Source organism: Falco biarmicus, chromosome Z, assembly GCF_023638135.1.
Source record: "Falco biarmicus isolate bFalBia1 chromosome Z, bFalBia1.pri, whole genome shotgun sequence".
NCBI classification, from domain to species: Eukaryota; Metazoa; Chordata; class Aves; order Falconiformes; family Falconidae; genus Falco; species Falco biarmicus.
Window position 1 is genome coordinate 59,074,596 of NC_079311.1, and position 21,845 is coordinate 59,096,440.

General features: G+C 36.9%; 1 protein-coding gene across 2 annotated transcripts in view; it reads right to left on the bottom strand.

Annotated features, from left to right (window-relative positions):
- Positions 1-819: 819 nt before the first annotated feature.
- The window catches only part of POC5 (POC5 centriolar protein), a 28,477-nt gene continuing 7,451 nt past the window's right edge, over positions 820-21,845 (bottom strand). The window contains exons 3-12 of one of the 2 annotated variants that reach the window (XM_056324903.1): positions 21,588-21,735; positions 14,481-14,665; positions 13,923-14,099; positions 11,184-11,288; positions 9,729-9,908; positions 8,437-8,599; positions 4,999-5,075; positions 4,115-4,228; positions 3,044-3,220; positions 820-1,257 (exon numbers count right to left, since the gene is read on the bottom strand). In XM_056324903.1, the coding sequence (XP_056180878.1) occupies positions 1,108-1,257; positions 3,044-3,220; positions 4,115-4,228; positions 4,999-5,075; positions 8,437-8,599; positions 9,729-9,908; positions 11,184-11,288; positions 13,923-14,099; positions 14,481-14,665; positions 21,588-21,735 (1,476 nt within the window). In that variant the 3' untranslated portion in view covers positions 820-1,107. Of the gene's footprint in view, positions 1,258-3,043; positions 3,221-4,114; positions 4,229-4,998; positions 5,118-8,436; positions 8,600-9,728; positions 9,909-11,183; positions 11,289-13,922; positions 14,100-14,480; positions 14,666-21,587; positions 21,736-21,845 lie in introns of both variants that reach the window. The other variant, XM_056324902.1, reaches the window with a different exon arrangement.

Genomic DNA, 21,845 nt, shown 5'->3' on the forward strand with positions numbered 1-21,845 from the left:
TTGATTTATGTAGTGAAAATGCACAAAAATTTCATGTCTAAAATAACGTGTGGCTGCAGAATTTTGTATCAAGGCATTACCTTATATACATACTCAGAACAGAGCATTTGCTCTTTAATAAACACATCTAGCAATTATTTACCTATTTCTTGTTCATGTCTTGAATTAATATTTGGTAGTGTCTTGCTGAATATTTTTAAAGGTTTTCTCACTACTAAATAAATTTCATGTCTAAATATATTTCATATACTAAATATATTTCACGTAGTCTTCTCTGTAACAAAACGGCAACAATTTTATCATGTAATGCAAGAATTGAATTGTCTTGTCTGTCTCTACAGAGCTAGCATTCTCCTGCAATCAATATTATTGTTTGTACTAAAAAGTTGATGATCTGATTCTTAGTCTGAAGTCTTATCCCCAACTGCCCTCTTATGTGCAACCTGTTTTGACAGGGCTGCTGATCATCACAGGAACATGAAGAACAGACTGCTAAATCCTCAGGTTTTGGAATTAGGGATCTAAGATCACAAATTCTTAAGATGCTGATAGGTATGCAAGATTAGCTTAGAAAATGAGAATGTTTAACAATTTGATGGACTCAGTACCTTAGCTGGCTTAAGTCACACCCTGAGTGTGAAGGATACCACCCTGTTATTCTTCATTTAAGAATGCTGTTATAGGATATAATTAAAATGCATGTCAACTACACCTAGTTGGCATAAGCAACCGAAAGCATATGTATCAAAAATAAATGTAATTTTAACTTGAAAGTAGATGTAACACTGGGACAAGACAAACTGACTCAGAAAAAAAAAATAAATCACATTCTATCCTTTATTTAGAAGTGTGTAAAAGACTCCTTAAATAAAAAGTGTTTATCTTAATCAGTTCTCAAATGGTTTGGAGGTAGAATAAGATTTCAAATTCTTTTTTCCCCTCCTGCTGTTTACTATAAAAGCACTTTTACTTTAAAAAAAGTCTTTTTTTAGAAAAGGGTTAAAGCATGATACATACTTTAGGCCTTGCTACATCAAACCCGAAAAGACTGGGAAGAAGTTTAAGTTGTACTTTGATAAAAACCCCACTGGTGAGAAAAATATTCACTCAGTCAACAACTTTTATTGACTGAACACTGGTATCAGTTTGGCCCTGGAGCATTCGCCCAGCTTGTCCTGCAGGTCTCACAGTGGTAGAACCAGAAGAATGGAGCACAGTTCGAGGATATTTAGCAGCAGTTGCTTGGGATACAGTTTGCTGAAAAGTAACCAGATACATCAAAACGCTTAACAGTTAAAAAAAAAAAATCCCCATTAAAATAGCTCTAAGTGAGCTATAGCTTAAACAGAAAGATTTGCAATCTGAACTGAAATACACTTCTCCAACAAACAAACCCCAAACCTTGGTTACTTTAAGACAATGACAGTAATTTTTTTCCTTCCTTATCTGTAATATACTTTTCAGAATATAAAGTGCTAAACTTCCAGTTAACTGGGTACCCTGAGCTTTTATCACCTCAAGCTTATTGCAAAGTTGGTTTGCTTGGTTTGTTTTTGGGTTTTTTTGTTTGTTTTTTTTTTTGTTTGTTTTTGTTTTTTTTACAAACTGTTCGGAGTTTTCCCCTGTAGTGCTAACTTAATCATGCCAGCTTTCCTTTTGAAGTTCAGTATTTGCTACGAGGAAATCTCTGAAAAGTCCCTGGTCTCTAAAAGGAAAAGGTTTGCATTTATTTAACAATGAATTTTTCTTCCCAAAACCTAGCCACCTTACCGCCATAAACAGTAGTCATTCTGCTTTTAATCAAGGTAAACTCTCTCCCCTGTCAAATTAATTCAAAAGAAATACTTCAATCTGATCAACTTCCACTTAGGCTTTTATTTGCAGAAAGAGTATATGGAATATATCTCTGGGACTGTCACATTTATTATTTTCCGAAGTCAGTTTTTTTTGTACAGTAGTTCAGGTACTTTATTTGTCATGCTAGTCACACAATCTGAATCCAGAAATTGTCTTATGAAAGAAAGAAATTTCATTAAGAAATCTGTCTTAATGAAAGAATTTCCACACCAAACCTCTAACCCCCTAAGGACATACAATTTAAATATGAATTTCTGCTTAGGAGCCCAAATTCTTGAAAGCTATGTGCAGCCTGTCACAGGGCTCTGACTCACCACAGGAAATGAGTGAAAGCAGAAATTCCTCACACAGACAGCTACCAGTAACTCCAGCTCAAATTAAAGGACCTGATGTAGGTCTGCTTGTTCCAGCAGTATCTCTGAAGAGAAACTGGACTTTCAGATAGCGCAAACTCAGATCCTACTTTACAGGTTAAAAGAGTGGGGAAAAAATTAATAAAAAAAAAAAAATCTTCAACTGTCCCATACACCTCCAGTTACAACCATTTTTTGCTCAGACTGGTCTAGACAATTGCTACACTTTTAGACCATGTAGGTCACTGTTTACAGTCTTCTTGTATGTTGCTTTCATACCTTATTAATGCACTTCCTTCAGTATTTTCTTCAGGATGAACGGGGGGACTAGGACTCAAAATACAACAGGCAGCAGGCTTGATGAAATTAATTGCCTCTGGACAAGGGTTTTACTTTCCCCAACCCCAATAATTTGCTACCCTCAGCCTGTCAGGCTAATTTATATCTCTGCCACCTCTGGTTCAGTCACTATTCCTGCTATACACCATGAAGCTTGTCTTTAAACTGTGGTTGCACAGTGATGACACCAAACACTGCTGTACCAGCTTCTCTTAAGAGGAAGACTTACGGAAGAGCTGGCCAAGAGAGAGACAGCCAAGACTACTATACCTATGAAATAATTACTACAGAAACAAGACAAATAGATTGAAGCGGCAATATTTACTTTCTCTCCTCACTAGCACTTTCTACCCAGCCCAAAGACAGTACTGTTATTTTAAACAGGCCTCAAGACTGAGCCTTGTGTAATACCTCTTCACGATGGCTGTTTTTCTTTAAACTACTACCAGATGTGCTGTAGTAAGAATACTGTTACAAACTTAACTCTGACTTACCTGAGTGACTGGATGATGTTTTTCAACAATGACAGAACTCACGGGTGGAACAACTCCCATCACTGCTAAACTACCACAAATTCTGGGTTTTTGTCCCATATCAGCTCGGCCTGTGATTCGAGCAGTGATTGTTCTTCCTGCTTTCTGTTGAGCAGATGTTATTACTTTTGCCGTGGGCTACAAATAAATTAAATATTAGTTGGTAAAAAGTTCTAAACATAGTATTTACAGTGGTTTAGATATGTCTGCTTAGATATGTCAGCCCTGTGCCTAAGCGGAACATGGAATGTTGCAGGTAATCCAGTTATGTTATACAGGACTGAACTGGCTCCATCTAGTTGCAATCTAGTTTATTCCACCTTTTTCCACATAAAGATGAGACAGCATTTCAAGCAAGCGACTTCTATCCTGAAGGGAGTATGGCTAATTTAACAAAAAATCAAGCAGCATGGATAGCTTAGTTTTGCTCACTGGCTGCATACTTGAGTGACAGCTGCAGGCACTTCTGTCACCCTGGAAAGTCTTTCTAGCAATGACAGAGCAGATACAAAAAAGCTTCCATGCAGTAAAATGCTGAATCTTTTTCTGACAGCTGGTAGCAAACTGTATCAGATGGGAAAAAGAAAGGAGAGCAATGCAGAAGACAGCGGAGAAAAGTAAAAGGCCAGTTTAGTAACAAATACAGCAGAGGGGATGAGAGAGACATTTCAAACAGCAGGATGCTAAGGCAAAGCATATTCTTTCCAGAACAAAATGTTACCAAGTGAAACACCAATTGTTCCTGTTGCGCTACACGTTAAGTGTACGTGCACTCCTCTGTTCTTCATTTTGTCACACCTCCCCCTCCCCCTGCAAAAACAATTTAAAATTTTTCCTAACATAAATGGGTTTCTGTAACATTAATGAGCATTTGAAGCTAGTGTCTTCACACTGTGATGTAAACTCTATGGCAGTTTCCTCAACTACATACTTGTTTTGCTCTGAAAAACATGGAAATAATGACACCCAAACTAATATTTGTTATAATTATGCCTTAAAATAAAAAAAAGAAAGTTAATTTTATCATGTTACCAGTTTCTGAGTTGACACCACACCAGATGCTGTAGTTGTGCTAGTGACAATTACTGGAGAGTCAGAATCTAGCCTGGTCTGGTAAGTGCTTGCGTGACCCAGGTGGCTAGAAAACTGTGAATAAAACCAGAATTTACAAAGAATGAGAAAACTTTCTAGAAAACAGTTTTACTCTTCAGATAGATACTCTTCTTTAGACTATTCCAATTACCCTTCTAAATGTACCTTCTTTGCAGATATTTTATGTCTAGTTTTACTGTTCTCTGGCTAATTTAAAAATACTTGTTTAAAAATTGTAGAAACATATGAATAACATTTGATAGTATCAGAATGGAAAATCAGGACAGCGGCAAGCACAGCTCCCCTGTTGTAACCTGTACTCTAGTGTGAAACTGGTTTACAGTGGCAATGTCTTCAGGATGACTCTAGGGCAGGTGCAGAACATCCAAGGTACCAGGCAATAATCTGGCTAAGTTGACACAACCGAGCCAGCTTTCTTCTTTTCAGACTATATTAAGCTCAGGGTTTGTTTTTTTTTTTTGTTTTGTTTTTTTAAACCCAAAAACCTTCTAACAGCTTTTCTTCCAGAAAGAATCTTAGAGAGAAAACTCTTCTTATACTGACCTTTTCTTCATTAGTTTAACACATTTTCACTAAAGTAAAAAGCAGAGCTTAATGAAAGCATAGTGAGACACAGCAGCTGTGCCTCAGTCACTTCACTTACACCATGCAGTCTGAACACGTCCATAGGTTTCTTTTTACACTTAGACTGTCTTAAAATTTCTTCAATTCACGGGCTACGGCATTTATTTTTATAAAGCTCCAACAAATGAAGTTCATTTTTGTCACCAGCAAACACAGTTCTGTTCCAGCTACGTGCTTACCATGTCTTCCAGCTGAAGAGTAGTTGCTGGTGGAGGTGGTGGTGATGGAGGATTGTATTGCGAAGGAGGTAGCCTTCCTGCAACAATGGTACTGTTATCATTTCTCCTACTTCCTACATCTATTATTAGAAACACAAAGTAATGGGATCAGCACATAATCTAGCAAACCCTAAGGGGAAAAAAAAAAAAAGAGATAAGCACAGTAACAGCTTTATTATTCCTTTGGGATTTCTGTATAGTCTAATTGAAAGGATCTGCCTGTTCTTTATAGGGGGTATGTTTGTGTACACACATATATATATATAAAAATATATATACACACATAAACATTCCTGTACTTGACCCTTCTTTTCAGATACTTGGAAATAATATTTTCCAAGGGGCTTGTTTCTGTGTTATGTCTCAAAATCCCTGTGGCACTTGTCACATACTTGTAGTGCAAAGAACTGAGGTTCTCTGTACTGCTTGACAATAGTAACTCCACTGTGCAAGAGCTGCTTTTACTCTACGGGACAAGATCCAGTTCAGGTGGAGAGCAGCAAAACACAGAAATGCCATACTGGACCTCTGCAAGGGTGTAAGATCCTTAAGGGGGCTCACTGTCAATAACGTAAAATGTTATTTTAACTTTCTTGAGAACGTACTGCGATTTCAAAGACACAGATCACGCTCAGCAGCACCTCCTCTCCATGTACAATAGCTGGACACTGGCCACATCCTGGCTGTAGGGCTGGGATGATCTCCAGGTGCCCTACAGCTCTCATCACCCCTGCATAAGCTGGGTAAGCCTGAGCTTGTGCAAAATCCATCCAGGATTTTTTTGTCTTGCTATGCAGACAGCCTGGGGATGTCACATCTGCAGACTAAAGCCCAGTATCTTTTCCAAGCAGTTTCAGCCTTTTCCTTTTGAATACAAACTTCCTTAAAGGAAGCAGAGACATATTCTTATTTATGTCCCTATTTCTGAAGCAGATGGTAGCAGTTCCAGGACAAGGGAACTTAGCTCATTCCAGGGACTAGAGAGACACCATGTGGTAGCTTGTTGTTTTTTCTCTTGAAGCATGCAGGGAAAATACAAGGAAGGTAGTTCAAGTCGGTGCATTTACTCAAAGATTTCAAGAGTGCCAGAAATATGCATTCTGTACATACGTATGTGTGTACACACACATTAAGCTTCAGCACAGACAGGACCAATGCATAGTTACATACCAATCAGATCTGATGTATGTTACTTAGAAAAGCAGTGTTAGGTTTTTTAAAGTAAAGTTACGAATTCTTGTGGCTTCAATGTTCCTTTAAATACATAAAGAGGTTAAAAATAATGTTAATATAATAATAGTTGTTAAAAAACAACCAACCATGTGTTAGTAAATCAGCCAGATAGATTTTAGACCATCAGCATTGGCTACAAATGTTACAGACCCATTAAGCTTGTGATACATGCACACTATAATACAGATTATAATGTAGGTTATTAAAGTATGTTATCTGTACATCGTATACACACTAAATGATTAAATGTACATTATAATAACTTTGTAAATCTGTAAAAAGGTCAAATTCTGCTTTTATTCCCAATGACAGTAGGAGGCACTGCAGTGTTCCTATAAACATGTAGTCGCTGACCGACTGGCACACGAAGTTCTAGAGATTACAAGACTAGAACAAATCACAATAAGCATCTAATCTGACGTTTGAAGTCCTCTGATGTCCTGATTGCTGTTCTGTTACACCTGAGGAAGAATGGTAATAAGCAGTTGTACAACCATATTAAATTATTATGTAATTCACTTCCTGAAATGCACCACCTGGCTGTAGCCAGAAATAGTGTGCCTGGGGCAGGGGAGAAGGTGGTATGAGAGGCAGTGGAAGAAGATGGCGAGCATGGGACCAAGAGCAACAGAGAATATGAGACGTTATGAAGCCTGATGAGGACTACACCGACCACAGAAAATTAAAAAAGCATGATGCTGGACACCCAAAAAGTTAGGTACTGCCACCCCAGTTGTCCAGCGTAGCCAAATCTCTAGGAACTGTGCCCGTGTAGTGTATAAGCTCCTGTCTCATGGTAACAATCAAGCAAAAACATTGGTCCGTGAGTCCCAGTGGTTGGTTACAGCAGCTCTACAGCTCGGTTTTCTTCACTTCCTACCTACCTACCCTCCTCTTTGCAAGTTTACAGAAACAATGCATACCTATTTCACACCACTCGGTTACCCAACAGTATTAGGTACACCCATTGTCTGTTGTGTATTTTTGGAAAACAATAAACAAACAAATATAAGATAAAGCCTCAGGAGACAGTACTTCTTAATTTATAACACAGTGAAAAATAAAAAGTAGTTGGGCAATGCTCTATAACTTTATTTCCAAACTCAGTATCTTGAAGACGTCATTCATTTTTCACCTTCCCCAAATACCGATCATATTTTCACTTGCACACAGCTACCGCACTTAGCCAATGTCATATTCTAATTTCCTAAGTAACTGCACAAATACCATGTATGTTTAACAGGCTCAGACAGCTGCTCCGGTAAGTACCATCTTACACCTCTTACACCTTCTTCAGGTTTTTATCTCCTCTTCCTACCTACATTTTTGGGGAAGAATTACTCTGAAGTATTTCAGAAACTTCTCGTATAAGATTGTTAAGTTTAGCAGCTGAAGTTACTTTCCTAAGGCCATTAACAACTGCGCCAGTACAGCTGGTTGTTAAGCCACCTGTACAGCTGTGCCACTCCTGCTGGCACAGCTGTTTTCTCTTTAATGTAGACTGCTGCACCAGCATGATTATGCTCCTACAGCTATAGACAGTCTCACCCCAATGGGGTTATTTCATTACGTCAGTAAGGGTGGGCAGCTCTTACCTGTGTAGCTGCACAAGTTTTATGAGTGTGCTGCTGATATAATTAGACTGGTGTTTCCTGTTCTGGCACAGAACTCCAACTAAATACAGAACCTGAGAGACTTACTTGCCCTTTTAGCCTTAAAAGGCAAGATTAAAAAAGACGACTCATTGCACACTGAGTAGAGGTGGGTTTTCCAGGATTTCCCCCTCACTTCCCCATAATCAGGGTGCTGACAAAATGCTGGGTAATCTTCCACAGCAACTTAAGAAGTTCACCATCCCCATCTTCCTTGTTCTGCCTTCAGCTGCAGGTTACCACCCTCCCAGCAAGGTGGGATGAAGAGAACATGTTCCATCTTCCAACTACAGCAGTACAAAATTCAGCATCAGAATATTCTCAACTTATTCAACAGGACTTTGTAAAGCAGTATTTGATAAACTCTGTATCGCCACAAGTCCTCATATTAAATTAAAAAAAAAAAAAAAAAAGAGAGGGGGAGAATCATTCAAAACAAACAAAAACCCCCAAACCAAGAAAGCCAAGAAAACCCCACACAGACTACCAGGTTAGAGCTGCTTTTTATACTGACCAGGTTCTGTCCTGCTGTCCTTGCCCTGAAACATGGTCATTGCTTCCAGATTCAAAGCACACACACCACGCATAAAAGCTTTCTTCATGGTGTCTTCATACTGTTCTCTTTCACTGTGCAGTCGCAGAACCTCAGCTTTTGTCTGTTCCAAAGTAGCAGTTAGCTGCGAGAATAAGGAAACAGCCTCCTGTACTTCTGAATGCAAACTACAAACATATTCAAACTATGAACATACTCCTCAATTAGCTTCAAAAGTCACTTCCTATGTTTACAAAGATAATGCATTTTCACTTCAAAACGTCTGGTTCACCAGAGGTGTGCAGCTACTTGTCATTTCTTTGTACCACCGCACATTTGTACTAGAGCAAACCAAGGACAAGAATGAATTCAAAAGAATTGTCAGAGCTACCTAACCAGCTAAGCAGAAATTTATCTGACAAGTTTTTGTCTTTAGACATCTGGCACAAGCTAGACTTCCGCAGGAACATGGATTGGGCTCAACAGAGGAATAAGTGTTCCCAGAAAACTATTGAAGCATAGGGTGAATTGTCATCAGCAAACTCTTTCCTACCTACTGTAAAAAACTAAAAATGCTGAGAAAAGACACACCAAGTTACCTTTGAAACTCACGGCTTACTGGTTTTTTTTTGCTGGTAAACCACATTGGTAAGCCTGTTGAAATTCTAGGTTTAATGTCTTGTTAAAATAGAGTGTCTTTACAATATATCTTTTAAAACTTTATTTACTGTGTATCAATTCGTATGTTGATAACTTCAACTTAAGCTCTGAAAATTCTTTAACAAGCTTATTTGGCAAGTTGAACGCAAAACTAAACTTAAATTCAGCCTTTAAGAGAACAGCTATTGAAGGAAAAAATATTGTACTCATCATGATCATTCATAGCAATAATGTTCTTCTATTTCCATTGTCTTCTTCAGTAAGACCTCAAAACGGATAGTCAATATTAACAGTGTGCTCTTAGTACACAAACACCACAAATGTTCCCTATTGTTGGGCAAATAGAGATTTGTCTCATTTCAGGAAGAGTCCTATTTACTTCACCTGTGCATGCAGATTAGCAACATTTTGTATCAGATGCAGGAAAAAAAAGATTCCCATCTAGAAACCAGTGGAGATCTTAGATCTCCTCAGATCTTCTTGTGTACTTGGGAGCTCTGTTTTGCTGGGAAGCCCTCGTGTTTTACAAGTCTGCTGAGAAAGAGATACTTTGGAGGGATAGGGGGTGGGGAAGTGAAGGAGAGAAAGAATGAAAGACAGGAACCTTATTTTACCTCGGCAATTTTGGCTTCGTAATCATTGGTGAGCTGAACACAGACATCTTCTGCCCTTAACTGACAGGCTTTTGCTACTTTTTCTTTCCATTTTTCTTCACTAAGAGTGCGCCATGCTGCCCATACTTTCTTCATCAAACCTGTCCGGAATTGTCTGTCTGCTATTCTATTTGAATATTCCTTAGGAAGCAAATATAACAACAAGACATGCAAGTTCAGGTTTCTTAAAAATTTAAGTATTGAAGAGAGTGTGGATGATTGTTTTACAACTTATTACACAGATGACAGTAGGAACGCCTAAATGAGTTACACATGCTGTAGTGAAGTGGTATACAAACATAGCATCAGCAGCCCAATGTTTCTTCCTGCACGTGTCACAGAACATTACTATGGCTCGGTATGAGAAAGCATATTTGTGAACTCCTAGGTTAAAAATCCAGTGTTTTCACTCTTAGATTAATGACACTTAAACAACCACCTCACGTATATGGTGTAACCATGAATGTTTGAAGCAGTTAGGGTATGTGGCACATTTTGATTCACTGCAGGAACCATGTAAAACCTTCAGACACAAAGATTGCAGATGATTAGCATAAAATACCTACATTTGTAATAAATTTAGAATTCAAGATGCTTTAAAAAGGCCTTTAAGACAGTTCTATTATTCTACTCTATTTCAAAATAGTCACCAAACTATGTATTTCAGCATTGCATTAGTTTTTCAGAAATTAATTAGGAAAAATAAAAAGAGCCGAGTAAAAACAAGACTCCAAATTATTAGTAAATTCTAAGATGGGAGGGAAGGGAAAAAGCAAAGGCTATTCTTCTCTGCAAGTCAGCAGTTTTGGATAGAGTCAACACACCTGAGTCTACACAGGAATCTGGCTTCTCCTTTTTAACAGCTTGAAATGGGAAAGGTTTGCAGTCTTGATATGGGATTCTTCTTTTCCATCATACTTCACTGAGTAGACTGTTTATTGTTAGATGCCTGGCACAATACCCAACATTTTGTGTGCAGCTAGCTCTTAGCTACTTCAGGTTTTGGCAACATGAGAAAAGAGGGCAGCAGAAGTTTTATTGTGGAAGTGGCTTTTCCTCCCAAAATGATATTGTATCACATCACTGTTCAAATTATTTTGTTCAAATTTGTTTGAAATTTAGATACAGATTCCCTCGACACCTACTTCAAAACGCAGATACTGTATTTGTTGTGAGCTCATTTGCTGTGAGCTGATCACAGTAATTGGAGCAATCCAAGACAAACATAGGTTTGATTTCCCTCCCTGCCCCGCCCTGAGAGTATTCTGACAGCAGGGTTCTTTTTAGAATTGACATTGTCAAACATCAAAATAAAGACACTGTCATTTCTTCAAACTGTAACAGGAACTGCAGCAACTCTGACCCTTTTGAGTTCAGAGGTTTCATTCTCATTGCATTTTTATTTTGCGCACATACCTCTTGTTTGGTTTTAACATGTTGAATTCGCCACACTGAAAACCTTCTCATCAACTCTATTCTCTCCTTTTGCCTCTCTAATGCTTGGGTCAAGTTATTAATTACCTGCAAAAATATTAGTTAACATTTTTTAATAGCTATGATCTTTGTAAGGTCAAACAGAATATACTTTATGCATCAGTTATTTTTCACTTAAAGTATTTGCTTTTTACAGATGCTTTCTACTGAATCTTCTCCTTACTCTAGCATGCAGGAAACAATAATCAGAATTAAAATCAGAAGTAAAATTCCTGTGGCTTCAACACTCAGAATGTGTCACTTAAACACTTCTACTGTATAGTTTAAGGAAAAGTTCAGCTGAACTGTTATTTCATCCTATATCTGCAGGCTTCTGTGCTACTTCCTCATAATTAAATGTCATTGTAGCACAAGGTCAGAAGAATCACTTATTTCAAAGACAATTTTGGTCAATCAGGAACGTTTATATTAAGTTTGTTTTAGTGCATTATTAATTAATTGAAGTGTAAAGAAATTATTTATCTGCAGAAAGCTTGTTCAACCATCTGAACATAATAAACAAGGTAAAGAGTTGCTAAGAACTACAAAAAACTGGTTAAGAATTGTTATTCTCTTTAAAAGTTCTCATGAAAGGTATCATATAGGCCTACAGCAATCAAACCATTTGAGAGGCAAGATGGTCTACTGGACAGAGAATGCAACTAAGTACTTTTACCACCAATCTCTAAATATGCTTTAATTAGTATACAGAAACAGCTGAGGTTCCCTGATTAGAAATTAGTCCAGGTGTGATGCAAATTTAATACACAAATCACTGAGTAGTTCTCTATTTTTGCCTGACTTCTTCAGCTAGACTCTGCCACCACTAATGTCTGAGCAACTTCAATGGCCAACAGTGACCAATCTCGGGACTTTCAGGAATGATGTCAAGTTACTTTAACTACTGCATTAGAATTGTGAAGAACAATATTCTGTGATGTTATATACTAACATATCTTAATATATTCTATGGCATATGTTACATGCAATACATTTTGAACATATATCAATTAAATGAACGATACTTAAAAATCTACCCTTAAATCAACAAAGTTATCTAGCAAATAATAAATATCTCCTATTTTCTTCAGTACAGACTTTCACACAACTTGTTTCAGTCCATCTTCTGCATGTTTAATGAAATATTACTGGGCAAAAGCTTAGTTTAACATGTTCAAATTCAAGAAACAAATAAATGCTGCTCTGATGTATTTAAAGTAATTTAAAGATAATCCACCTGTAAATTTTTAAGAATGAGCTCTTCCTAATACTATACTTTAATCTAGTATAAGCTACTTTGTTTAAATATGACTCGTCTTAACTTTTCAGTTCCAGAATTGAATAGTCTCAGCTATATAAGTAACAACAAATACATCTAAAATTAGAAGTAAATTTGCATAAATATCAACTAATCAATAAGCAAATAGAAAGCAAAGGAATACAATAAATTACTTCTGTTGCAAGTGTCATATACTAATATAAAACACCAACAACTGTTGATACACACTAGAAGTCTCAGCCTAAATCATCATTTGTTAATTAGTATATTTTTGCCACTAAAAAGCGTTGGTGAGATTTACAAAGTGAAAACAAGAATCCGCAGTATTTGTAATATTTGTGAGGCTGATAGATATTGTCTTATGCCCTTGTCAGAACACAGCAGTTCTGGTAAATACAGTGATACATGGAAGCACTGACACCTCCCGTTAGGGTGGTGGCAACAATAATTTTCTACTGAAAACAATTTCTCTTAGAAACAGAACTAAAAAATTTAACAAAGAAACAATTTCTTTGGTAGCAGGAAAAAAAAATACTGCTTTCCAAGTATCATCGAGAATTATGGCACATTAAACGTAAGTGTCATACAATGATATCCAACAGAATCTGGTATGTTTGAATGATGTATGCTGAAATAACAATGGCTCTGCACATACTTATTTAGATAAATGATATTATACTAATCCTGTTTTTGTAATGTTACAGTATTTATATTTGCTTGGTCTGTAAGATTAGACTGTTTTCTAAATGGATACAGAACATCATCTTCCCCTGTATTTTAACTACTTCAATGGATGTTTTTTTAAAGAAGGTGGTAAATGGGAATTAAAACCCAAATTCCATTAAGTGTCCTAAAGTACAAGTTCAAAAAAATCAGGATTGCAATAAGAAGATTAAATTACATTATGTGATCATAGGGCTGCCAAAACTTTATATCATCTCGTAATTCCAGTTAATTTTGCAGTTGTTGATATTGCTGATAGCAGAAAAGCTTAACTCAAGAGACTCCAAAGGTACAATCTTAAGAATTCTTACAAATGTACAATTCACAAGAACCCCAAAGTAGAGACATTTAGGAGACTGCTGCCCATTTAAAATTAAAGAAAACCAATCCAATCATTGAAAAATTAAAGGCTTTTAAAGTGTAAAAGCTAATGGATTCATCTAAGCCTGTGTGATCTTCGTGAAATAAATAAGGAACAAGAGAGCCTAGATTTAAGAATCAAACAATGCAAAATATATACACGCAGCATGTTAAGTTTCCATTGTAAGTATGGAGAACGTAATTAGCAGCATTGATACTTCTACTATACAATCTAAGTACATAAGAGATGCACCCAAAAATTCAGTGTGGATACTTTTAGAAAAGACAGTAACTGTTGAATTATGAAATTGAATTACTACCTCATCTTTCCTTCCAATAGATATTTCATAAGTACGTAGCAACTCCTTCATGTTTTCCATCTCATTGCTCAACTGTCTCACGTGTGCAGCATGTTTCTCTTTTTCTTGCCTCATTTGAAGCTTGTGATGTTCAATCACACTAAGCTTCCATTTTCTCAATTCAGTCAGAACGTTTGTCTGAAAAGTTAAAGAGGTGACAGTAGTGCAATGATTAAAATTATTTTCTGCTCCCTAATCTTTTAATCTTAAAACACATAGCAATTAAGGAGACATGAATATTTACAGTGATGCCTCCATTACACAGGCTGTTTATAAATATTACTGGACATAATGCACTATTGAATAACTGATAATAACTGAACTTCCCTAATGGAGAAAGTTACTCCAAAATTCTTGAAACAAGATGTTGTAGTGCTTATACACAATAGACGACAACAATCAAAAACAAAACCACCACTTCCCAGTGCAATCACACTCAACTTTTGCTGCACTCTCACTTACTCTACAACACACTGATCTCTGTATATGATATTTAAGGATTCCACACAAAATAAATACCTTAAGACTTCCACTCCAGTAATCGAGTATGTTTTCTATTTCAGTTACTTTTTCATCAGGTAAATTCAATTCAGTCACTATGATTTCGTTGATTTCTCTTGGACCACACGTGGACTCTTGTGAAGAAGCCTCTTCTGAAATAACTGTGCTAAGTCGGTCCATATTGGCCTCAGAAAGCTCTTTCACTGATATTAAGACCAAAAATGAAACAGGCAATAAGGATTGATACTGTGGACAGGGTAACTGGTCTGTATTCTGGATGGAAGTTAAAACCTGGATAGAAGCCAGGTATTAAAATAACAAACAAAGAAACAAACGAACTCCCCCATCAAAATCTTAAAATATTTCTGCCATCAGAAACCTCCCTTCCCCAAGTAAAACAAACAACCCAATTCAAATATATGTTTCAAAGATATACGTATATTTAAACCAACAGTCTTATCGTAAACAGTCAAATCAAAACTACCTGCCCCCTTAAAGAACAGAACCTTTTAATTTAATTTTGTTTTAAAGAGGATGATTACAGCAAGTACCAAAAAATCCCCTAGCATTGCCAGAAACAAAAAGTATCTCTCTTATGTCGATTAACATCTCCAGTCAAAAACGTAAAAACTTTTGCCATTTTCCTTAATGAGACTGTAAACTCCTAAGGCCAGGGGCCTGTTTGCAAGATACAAAGTAAAAAACAGAACAAAATGTTGACAGCAGTGATACCAGAAGTTTAATGTATAACCTTAGTATAAGTATAACCTTATTATAATTATTAGATTGTAATCGAGAAGTCCCTGTGTTAGTATAATTATTAGATTGTAATTGAGAAGATCTAGTATTGTACGGATGAGATTTATGATCCAACTTGAAAAGAAAAATATAGGATGAAAGAAAAGAACTGATTGAATCTCATGGAAACTTAGTAGGTTTTGCCAAGAAACATCATAAAAGGACCAACATAACCGGGTCATGGAGTGTTTAGGAGCCAACAGTGTCTCAGTCGTCACAACAAAACTATGCATGTGCAAAAGAAGGAGGGACTAATGTAAATGAATTCCAGGAAATAATCAAATATGTCTGGATTTTGGGGAAATGTAATGCATATGTATGATTATACAGAATAAAAGCGACATATATTTTAGGACAAGGTGAGCACGTTAGGAGGAGATATCTCCCGTGTTCCTGGTGCTGTAATAAAGAATGCTGCTTTCTGAACTTCAAAACAAGTCTCAGAAAGTTCATTCGACTGATCTTTCAGTAGCAATGTAACCAGTAAAACCAGGATATTAAAATAGACTGACAACTGTCATAGTCTGACATCATAGTTACAAGTTCATCACTCCCTTCCCCTTAATCCTATGTACAGATTATCTTAACTCTGCTTGCAGTTTTCTCATTTATCATAGGATGTACCTTCACCGAATCCACCGAGTGTATTTGTTACATGTTTCTATGATCATCTATGTCATTTATCTTGGCCTTTCAGATAGGCCATAATTTTCCAGTTGTATACATATTAATTTCATTCTTACTCCTACTGCTCTCCTGTCACCTCTGTCCCTTCCGCTGTACTACATGATGCATTCAGCTACAGTGCACTCAGGCACCAAGGACATGGAACCATTTGGATATGATAAAGTATAAAAATGTACTTCATTAAATAATTCTGAAATACATTTATTCTGACAAATACCTAGACTGTATTCTTGTTTATAGTAGAGGTAAAGAAATAAGTCATTTTTCCATATGTTTGTTATCCCAATACTATCATTTGGGATTTTTTCTGAGTTCTTCTAGTACCTGACTTTTTCTGCTTTTATTAAGTAAATATGCTCTGACAGACTGTTCTCACGCATGATCTGCTATCAGTGGTCAAAGCTGAGGGTAGAAATTTGTTAAAATGTATAGTTTTTAAAAAGTCTTCTCAGAAGTTTTAATGAATCAATACTGAGGGCTGGTAGCCTGAAGAGAAGGAATTTTCCCACTGTTTGGATACGAGTCATCTTTAGACATCTTTGTACAAATTATTTACTGCTCCAGTCTTACTCATTTTCCAATTTAATCAACTGAACAAGAACAGGAAATTAAGTTTTAGGTTTCAAAGTTAAAAAGCATTTGGACACTGAATCAAACAGTACAGCATGCTTCATTTCAATTATTTTTCTTATTTGACTGGAAGCTTTTAGTGAAGGTATTATATATCATTAAATTAACTGCAATGAATACAGGTTACCAGCAATTAAGACTTCTACCATCGTAGTGGAAACATTCAATTCAGTTTCAAAAACCTGAGGAGGAAGTAAAAATGCCAAACAAGAGAATACTTCACAAACAGAACTTCATTTCAAAAGGCATAACGTGGCATTGGAAACTTGGTTGGTCTCAATACTAACATCACATGGAGAAGGCGAAAAAACACTGCAAGCTTGAGAAGCTCTGCAGAAGATTAAACTTTTGTTTCACAAATGTATAGAACACTACCCTAATAATTTATGGTTTTGTTATTTTAACATAGCAACAGCATGAGAGCCAGACAAGGAAAGGGCAAATGTCAAAGAACCTGATACTTAGTATGAACATGAAGCAATGCCAAAAGAATGGAGCTAAACAAAAAAATTAACAGCCTTCAGCAACAACCTATTGATCTATCCTATCTAATCAGCATCAGAGGTAGAGGACTGAACCTGAACTTGACTACTTTCTCACTGTTCAACTGAAGTCTTACTATTAGTATCATGGAAAAAAACCCAAATATGCAATCACCCTTGCTCAGTACTAGAGGTTATATAGAAGAGTTGGACAGATTTTCATTGAAATAACCTTCTTTTTACAAATTGTTTTAAGCTCTGTCTCAAAGAAATATAAGACTTCTGTTTCCTAGACTGACAGGACATAGAGACATTTTGAACATAAACCTATGTTTTGACACAGCAGCAAAGCACCAGAAGTTTAAAGCGTGTAATTAATAAAGCATGATGGGGCCATATAAACTTTCTTGCCTCAGCCTCTGAGATGATTAAAAGCACCTTCTTTACTGTTTTTAACCAATGTTTTCATTTTGAAAATACAAGACAAGTTGTACTTTGCAAAGTGGTGCCCTTTGCAAAGATAATAAACACCTGAGCATATGTAACTGAGGGGAACGTGTGGCTTCCTGTAATGAGCAATACATAAAACTGTGATGCCAAATTTTGTCACCATCAAGTATAAGTGCATTTCTTTCCTGTGTTACATGCTAATTACCTACAGCTTGCAAATGACTATTCTTATCTGGTAATACCAAGCACAGTAAAAGATAATTTTGTTCAAATATTTCAAAAGAAACAATCAAGGGAATGGAAATTTGTCCTTTCACTTCTATTGCATACTTTTAGACAGCAAAAAGGAATAAACACGTCATAGGCTACACTATTGGCCCCAGAGAGGGGAGGGGTATGGGGAAGAAAAGTACAACCCCTCTCACTAAGAGAGAGACAGCAGACAGTGCTGGCTAAGATCTTCTCTTCAGACAAATATGGTTGAAAATAGAGTATACAGACAACAACCAAAAAAAAAGTGCACAAGTCTAGTGTTTTGATTCTGATCTGCTTTTGTATAAGCACAGTAACACACATCACAAATACTCCCTTACAAAACAATGTTCCACTCAAACTGGGAGACAAAATTCTATGCAGAGAGCACACTGGGGACAACACCTGAACTAGAATTTGCTCTGTAATATAATTCCACATAGCTGGATTTAAAATTTTCCACTTTTAAGTGGAAGTCCTCTTTTAAGAACTACTCAGGCTGAGAAACGTTCCCAGCAGCTGACCTGAACCGCTTGCGATTCAAGAGATTTGCAAGTGTATTTGAATCCTTGCAATCTGATAGTGCAATTGATCAACTGCCTGCTACAATGGAGGAAGATTCAGAGGAGATGAGCCCTATGCTCTTGAAGTTCAGGGAAGAATACAGGGAGTGACCAGAGCTGTCGTAAAGAAAGCTGCACTTACCTGAACACAGGGAGGGGCAGAGACTGGCCTTTGTTTTTCATTAAAAGGCCGCACCAGCTGAGTAGATCAACTGGTTGTGTAAGTGGCCTTAGTGAATCAAGAAGTGTGAATGCATCCTGTGCTAGCCAGACAAGCATGCGGAAAGTGTTGGCTCAACCCAACACAGTAAAAAACCTGAGCAACCAGCAAAATGAACTTTCAACTGAGGTGCGGGCTTGAGCTGGCTTTAACCCATAGTCCTTCCTGGCAACCGGGGACACCCTAAGTCATGATGGTTCTCGTATAGACCAGTAACAGGAACCACGTTGTACTGTGATCTTACTGTCGATTACAATTACTCTATCATGCTCTGACTGTTCACTCAGGTCCTGCTCAGATTTTGGCTAACGCACAGCTCATGCTAAGGCTTGGTGTATCCTGGGAGCAGTGCTATTAGGTCAAGGCAAGAGCAGTGTGTAGGCGGGACATGATGGACAGAAGGGCTAAAGGTCACTACGCAGCCATTATCACCTGCAGCTTGCTGTCTCCTGCCACCCTAATCCTTGCACAGGGACTGTCTGACAGTTCCTTCAGAACAGAAATAGCACAGATCAAACTTCCAAGCTGGAAGGTATAAATAAGTCAGCTTACACAAAAAGCTTTTGAAATGTATCCAGCAGCAGCCAGACTGCCAAGATTTCTGTGCTTTCCGCTGTGATACAGGGGAGTCCTGCACTGTGATGGGGAAGGAAGGATGAGCACTCCCTCTGTCAGCTAGGCAATTCTGCTCATAGGGGCATGAGCTATCAGTTGCAAGTTATGATTGGAGAACTTGTGAGTTAAAAACTTCATGAATTAAGGGATGAATTAGTGAACTTGAATTCGTTAGACTGGTCTGTACAAATGGGATTGAGCCCATGTTCGATGTGTTTGTTTTCCTTCCTACTGAGCTCAGAAAATAAAGTTTAATTCATGGAGTATGCTGACCTGTTAATTTGAGAGATCCAAACAGACCATGACAGGTGCTTGTATTGCAATTTCAATATATTGCTGTATCACTCTGCTAAACCAAAATCCCATTTAACAGCAAATATTCAGACAAGTAAACTGGTACCAGAAGACGAAACCCTTCTCATGAGCATATCTAAAGGAACATAGTCAGACAGTATTGGACTCCTGACAGTAACCACACAATGCTCTTCGGTTGTGGGAATCACAGACAGCTTAAACATTACCTTTAGCTGAATCTACCAGACTGCAATTTTTGGTACCTCAACCTGATATAACAGATAAGGATTTTTTATTCTTCCAATCAAAAAATTTTGTATCATAATTTTTTAAAGCCCAAGCAATTGTTCTCACTGTAGGAGTTGCAGGAATACTTATAACTGTTGTGGAATTTTTCCTACTATGTTTGACTGTTTGAGAATAATTCCATAGTTCAAAATACCAGCGGCTTCTATTGATCTGATTCTTATGCAGCTTGGTACAATTCCCACACAGAACATAACTACACTAGATCAAGTTAATAAAGTTCAATATGTAATACCAAAATGCAAAGGCTGCACTTCAAACTTTTCTGTTGAGAAAAGTTTTTCTAACATCATTCACACTCTTAACTCCAGATCTACTTCCATTACAGAGTATTTTCTCTCTCCAAACTTCCATTCTCATGATTTCAGTGAACTCAGAATCGTACCTTCTAAATTTCTTATGGCAGTCTGATATTCAGAATAACCACCACCCTAATTCTGCATGAAGAGAAGTTATGGATATGATGTCCTTAAGGACTAAGATTCTCCATTAGTTTATAAAAATGATAAAACATTTCTCCTTATGGCATACTGGAAGTAGAGGATTAGTTTGGGTGTCTGAACATACCAAAACTCCACTGCACAGACTCACTGCGGAAGGATACAGAGCATAACCAATACTACCTCCCTCACTTTAATCACATTCCTTATTTTAAGAACCCGTTTATAGATAATTTATTATATGGTATTAACATGAGTTAACTAAAAGATAACTGACAGCTTACAAAGATTTCTTTATATTCAGTGAAAACAACAACACAATTTAAGAGGATAGATTTATTTTTACTCATGGTTCTTTTTCTAATACGAAATTAACAACTTCCAATGACTGCATTGCCCTTTGCAATTCAACTGGTAAATTCCTGCTAGCAGACTGTTATTTAGTTCTGATCAGCATGGCCAAGAGCTCTTGCATACACTAGCCATGAACAACATTTATTTCAAGGTGACAATTAGCACCAGATTTACACAAGCACTTCAAGGCTGCTTAGTCTTTAGCAGTAAAATTATCTACACATTTTATACCCCATGGTCCTCTAAATAGTAGAGATAAAGCCATCCTCGAGGATCACAAAAAACAGGAGTGTAGAAAAAACTGTAGGTAAGTATTTTTATCATGAAATAGCATGATAAAGAATAGAAGTTAATTTAAAACTTAGTTCTTCCTGATTAAGCTAAACTCCCTGGTAAAGAAATAATGCAGGTATGATGGTTTACTATTTCTTCTGAAGCAAAAATTAACAGCTTCCTCAATCTAAATGCTAGTGACAAAAGCAAACAACATATAACCGTAAACATCAGTGTTATTAATGCATCACAAGACAGTCTTAAGTACCAAAGAATAAAATAAAACTAGAATAGTGTGATTGAACTAAAAAGAGCAAGAATGACATTCATGTAGTGACATGATTACTCGTTACACAAAGCCCTTTTAAGGTAACTCTTATTTCCAAATAATAATATTAAAAATACCCATTTATCTACCATGGCAGTACAGGTATGAGCAAAACCAGTTGTGACTTGCCAGATTTTGATGATGTGTACTGTAAGCAAGGGCACCCCTTTTTGCACCATTACACCAACCTCTTTAAACGTCTGCATCACAAAACAGAGAACTGTCAGCACATCAATACTATCATCTGAAAGCAATGTCAGTGAGAATCCTTCACTGAATAGGCCTTCCTATTGCTGTGCAAAATGCAATTGTACTATATATGTGCCACCTGTATTTTTCAAACAGAAGTTGTTAAAAAACTTAAGTCAAAAAAGCTGTATCATTGTTCTTGTAATTGACAGAACAAATCAACAAAGAGCTTTGCACATGGTACCTGGAGTCTTACAGTGAATGGCATCATCTGTTACACCTGAAAATCTTCCACCTGCTCTCAGTTCTGATGCAGATTCTGACCACTTTGAGACACACTGTTCAAACTTTGGAGTCACTACAGCATAACGAAGCAGGTCTCCATATTCATCCTGTCACAAAGCGATGACAAATAAACATAAAAATATAATCACATTTCCAAAAATTTTATATATATATATGTATAGGAAGGAGTGGAAACAGTTTTCAATAATTTGAGACA